This window comes from Sinocyclocheilus grahami, unplaced genomic scaffold (assembly GCF_001515645.1).
Source record: "Sinocyclocheilus grahami isolate Dianchi unplaced genomic scaffold, SAMN03320097.WGS_v1.1 scaffold1533.1, whole genome shotgun sequence".
In the NCBI taxonomy this organism is placed as follows: Eukaryota; Metazoa; Chordata; class Actinopteri; order Cypriniformes; family Cyprinidae; genus Sinocyclocheilus; species Sinocyclocheilus grahami.
This window is the reverse complement of record NW_015506712.1, coordinates 7,247-12,489: the sequence shown is the minus strand read 5'-3', so window position 1 is coordinate 12,489 and position 5,243 is coordinate 7,247. Positions and strand designations below refer to the sequence as shown.

The window sequence follows — 5,243 nt, the reverse complement described above, 5'->3', positions numbered from 1 at the left end:
GAGAGAAATCTGCACAAATTAAAAACTGTTTACAAGCCAAAACAGTTCAGAATAAATATGTGGATGGATTTTGATGTGAGAGACAACAGGAGATGCACTTTTTCACTGGAGGAAGCGTTATTATGGATTATGGACTTAAATTTAGGCCAGAAGCAACAGTTTGAAGTTAAAACACTTTAGTGGTGGATTTGTTTCTTACAAACACACAGCTTTTCTCTTCACAAGACATTAACTGATGGACTCGAGGGGGGTGGATTATTGTGATGTTTTTATCAGCTGTTTGGACTCTCATTCTGACGGCACCCATTCACTTCAGAGCATCCATTGCTGAGCAAGAAATGCATTGCTACATTTCTCCAAATCTGATGAAGAAACAAACTCATCTACATCTTGGATGGCCTGAGGGTGAGAACAATAAATGTAATTTTTTTTGGCTGACCTGTTGCTTTAAATGGAACAAACCGATCTGGGAATCAAGGAATGTAAGACCAAACTTTACTTGTTTAGTTTAGTTTGCACAAGGCATGCTGGTTGTGTAAACAAGGTTAACCTTCAAAATGGCTAAAAGGCTGAAACATTAAAACTGAAACACACAAAAAGTTTTTGTTCTAAAGTTAGTAATAATGAAATGTTTGTTGTTCAGCTAAAAGCAGCAGGAAGTTGACGTTCCTGTATCTGGCTAATGACGTGATTCAGAACAGTAAGAAAAAGGGTCCTGAGTTCGCCAAAGACTTTGAGGGCGTCCTGGTTGATGCCTGCTCACATGTGGCCAGGTAAACGCACCTTCACATATGCTTATGTGTTCAGTAGCATGAATCTGTCCTGTCTCACATGTATTCTGTGTCTTTCTCTGGCAGAGACGGAGATGATGGTTCTAAGAGGCAGATGGAGAGGTTGCTGAACATCTGGCAGGAGCGGAACCTCTACCGTGCAGACTTCATCCAGCAGCTCAAACTGGCTATCGAGGACTCAGACAGCCCCAAACAGAAGCCCGCAGGTCAGCGCGATACATGCACACGGTTTAAACGTTTTTAAAAACATCCCAAGATGCACCTGATGAAGTTGGTAGATGAATGTCCAGAGTGACCAGAGCTGCAATCTAGATAACGAAGAAGCTCAGATATAAGAGAGATCTAATTTATGTGATATGTTTTCATCATTCATGCTTCAATTTGTGTTATTTCAGTTTTCATCACTGCTATAGCTTGCAAATCGTATTTTAATGCAACATTTTGGTCATGCAACCTTCATCAGGCATTGTTTTCACCAAAATGCATGTTTGTTTACTGTCCTGTAGAATGCATGAACTGAATCGTCTCTTTTTGAAAGTAAAGTGAAGTAAAAGTTGCAGGTTATTTTGTAGCAGATGATAGAAAAAAATTGAAGAGAAGCTACCAGAAGGTCCAGGAGGAAGAGGAGGAGGAAGATGATGATTACAGAGGTCACTATTCTCCCCAGGAGACGGACGCAGCTGCTCCACAACTGGTACGAATGACATTTACTCTAAAGAAATATGATTCTAAACCCTGATTCTTGATATGATATTGATGATTGATTTTATTAGTCCATTTTGAATGCAGTGTTAAAAATAAATTGAACTATTAAATAAAAATACAAAAGGTCTGTCTAAGTAATGTCTGTAATAACATAATTAAAATAAAATATTGTTTGTTTGTTTTTTAAATAATTTTTCAAACATTTTAATTTTAATTATTTAATTATTATTATTATACTATACATGGAATGTTTGTATTTTTATTTATTTTATTTTATTGTTAACTTTGCAGGACCATTTAAAATGCACTAGTAAAGGCAAAAATATAAAAAAAATAGCAATATACAAATATAAATACATAATTTTAAATCTAAAATCTCGATATTGAATAAAAATTCTATAATAACAATCACTATCAACAATCAAAGGTAGGAACCACACTTCTTTGAATAATAAATGGAATTTTTATGGACTCATGGGGAAAATATATTAACATTAATAATTAATGTAATTTAATGTTTATATAAAAAGCACGTGCAGTTGATTTGACATCACATTGCAAGACACTGCTAAAACTGCTTGACGTTTCAAAGCAACTACCAGTATTTATACTTTTTATATATACATTATATTAGATATTAGAGTACACTTTTTCCCATGAGCCCCTTAGTTTGGCCATTTACTCAAAGAAATGTGATTGTAACCCTTGATTTTCAGATCAGTTATGGTAAAAAATTATGGTATTGTTTCTATTATTGTTTTTTAAGGTTCCATAGAATAGCGCCATTTTACCAACATTTTGAATGTGGTTCATCCAGTCAGATTTTAGAAACTAATCTGATTTATAAGAAAGATTTTGTGTGACTGGCATGATCCACAGACGGAGGAGCTGGTGAAAGCGCTGCAGGATCTAGAGAACGCTGCGTCCGGTGACGCTGCTGTGAGACAGAAGATCGCATCACTTCCACAGGAAGTGCAGGACGTTTCTCTTCTGGAGAAGATCTCAGGTGAGTCTCACTGGAGAAACGTACCTCTGTCTAACAGGAAGTGGTTTTCTGGTGAAACTCTGTATTCTCTGCAGATAAACAGGCGGCTGATAAGCTGTCAAAGACGGTGGACGAGGCCTGTCTGCTGCTGGCGGAGTATAACGGACGCCTGGCCGCTGAGTTAGAGGACCGGAGACAGCTGGCCCGAATGCTGACAGAATACATCCAGAGCCAGAGAGATGCGCTCAACGAGAGGGAGAAGAAGCTGGAGGTACGAGACTCCTAAATGTGTTAAAAGACAAGTTTACCATCCTGCCATCATCATCTACTCCTCGTGTCTTTCCAAACCTGTTTGATTTTCTCTCTTCCTTGGGAGAATTTCTGCAGAATATCAGAGCTGATGGTTTCAATACAATAAAAGTAGATGTGATTTTTACCTTCAAGCAACAAAATAGTATTATAAAAGTAGTCCATATTACTTGCGTGCTACATTCAAAGCTTTTGGAAATCTTCTGACAAAAAAGACCAAAATTAAATCATTATTCACTAATAAATCGTAATTTTGTTTCAACTTGAGTTGGGTTCATTCAGGTTTAAATTCCTCACACAAAGCTGTCTTGGTTTCACAAGACTTTGAATATATCACCAAGTCATATGGACAACTTTTGGGATAATTTTCATACTTCTATGATTCTTTTCCTTCATTTTCGAGCTTAAAAACAAGCTTGTGTGAAATGTTTCCTTTTGTGTTTCATGGAAGAGAGTAAATCAAACTTAGTGAGTTTTCTTCTGCTCACCAAGGCTGCAATTATTTGATCAGAAATACAGTAAAAATAGTAACATTGTGAAATATTAGTACAATTTCAAATAACTGATTTCTATTTTAGTATATGTTAAAGTGTAATTTGTTTCTGTGATGCGCTGCTGTATTTTCAGCATCATTACTCCAGTCTTCAGTGTCACATGATCTTCAGAAATCATTCTAATATGCTGATTTGCTGCTCAAGAAACATTTCTGATTATTATCAATGTTAAAAACAGTTTAATGTGTTTTTGGAAGTTGTGATGTATTTTATTTTTCATGATTCTTTAATTAATAGAAAGAGAAAAGAGTCGGCATGAATCTGTCAATCAAAAGAACATAATATGTTTGAAATAGAAATCTTCTGTAACATTATAAATGTGTTTACCGTCACTTTTTGATAAATTTAATGCATCTTTGATTAATAAAATAGTATGAATTTATTTAAAAACATCTGAATGACCCCAAACTTTTGAACTGATTCATTCAATGAAGTCGTGGCCTAATGGTTAGAGAGTCGGACTCATAACGCAAAGGTTGTGGGTTCGAGTCTTGGACCGGCAGGGATTGTAGGTGGGGGGAGTGAATGTACAGCGACTGAGGTGCCCTTGAGCAAGGCACCGAACCCCCAACTGCTCCCCGGGTGCTGCAGCATAAATGGTTGCCCACTGCTCCGTGTGTGTGTTCACTGCTGTGTGTGTGCACTTTGGATGGGTAAATGTAGAGCACTAATTCCGAGTATGGGTCACCATACTTGGCCACATGTCACATCACTTTGATTATCTGGTGTTCTTGCAGGAATACAAGCAGAAACTGGCTCGCGTCACACAAGTGAGGAAGGAGCTGAAGTCTCACATCCAGAGTCTTCCAGATCTTTCTCTTCTACCGAGCGTCACCGGCGGTCTGGCTCCTCTCCCGTCTGCTGGAGATCTGTTTTCCACTGACTGAACATCTCTGAGACTCACAGACACTGGGCTCCTCCTCACGGACAGTAACATCAGTAATGGAGCGAGTGAGGAAGATCTGCTGTCACCAGCTCAGCTTTCACACGTTTGTTTTTCAGTAGTTCTCATGCCCGCAAAACCTCAGGAGATCAAGCCTGCGAGTCGATCCGTCAGTAAACCAGACTCAGTGTGGAGAGTTTCTTTTGCTGTGGAAAGCAACTCCCTTTGCTTTGTCTTATACCTGTAGGTTTTTAGTTTTATTGCTCAGAGTTTAATGTTGCTTCATTTTGGTTTTTGGAGGAAACTAAACATGAGGATTCAGTTTTAAACACCTCACTGCTATTGACCGAGTTTATAATATCAAGAGAAATTAATTAGAAACTCATGCCCATCATCAGACTGTGATATATTTTGGTTACAAACCTGACCTGTTTTTCTTCAAATGATTATTTTGCCGATAAATACAACAGATTATCTGATATTTGTGAGAAGAATACAGTGTGATCGCAGTCTCTTCTATGGTCACTGTATGTTTACAGTGTCTCTCATTAAATATGACCGAACACATTCAACAACCAAATGTTTTTTGATATAAGTGAATCTTTGAGATTTGATTTGAAAGGATTGCTGTATTATCAGAGGAACATGTGAATGAGATTGTCTGAAATATAAAGTGGCCAAACTCTGTCCAAAACATTTGTTTAATTCACAGATGAGTGGAACATATTTATGTTTATGCTGTTGATCATCACCAAAACAAACCGTCAAACACAGAGAATACTGAAGTGAAGCTTTTTCTAGGTTTCTTGAAAGTCATCATTGTTTACAGATTTAGAATCAGTGACACTATTGAGCTGAAAAGCCATCTTGTGCTCTGTGGCCATTTTGTCTTTCAGATTTTGAAGACCTTTGGCAATTTTCTTTACTTTCCGGACCCAGTTTAGTTTAATGGCTCAGGTACCAGTGAGCTGTTTAGCACAACATGGATTGCTATTCATCTTTTGAAGCATAAAGAA

The 5,243-nt window shown here is 37.4% G+C and overlaps 1 protein-coding gene across 2 annotated transcripts in view; it reads left to right on the top strand.

Annotated features, from left to right (window-relative positions):
• The window catches only part of LOC107571004 (regulation of nuclear pre-mRNA domain-containing protein 1B-like), a 7,860-nt gene extending 3,495 nt beyond the window's left edge, over positions 1-4,365 (top strand). Inside the window, exons 3-8 of one of the 2 annotated variants that reach the window (XM_016257287.1) lie at positions 644-773; positions 858-997; positions 1,367-1,485; positions 2,376-2,502; positions 2,577-2,752; positions 4,082-4,365. In XM_016257287.1, the coding sequence (XP_016112773.1) occupies positions 644-773; positions 858-997; positions 1,367-1,485; positions 2,376-2,502; positions 2,577-2,752; positions 4,082-4,231 (842 nt within the window). In that variant the 3' untranslated portion in view covers positions 4,232-4,365. Of the gene's footprint in view, positions 1-643; positions 774-857; positions 998-1,363; positions 1,486-2,375; positions 2,503-2,576; positions 2,753-4,081 lie in introns of both variants that reach the window. The other variant, XM_016257286.1, reaches the window with a different exon arrangement.
• The last annotated feature ends 878 nt before the right edge of the window (positions 4,366-5,243 follow it).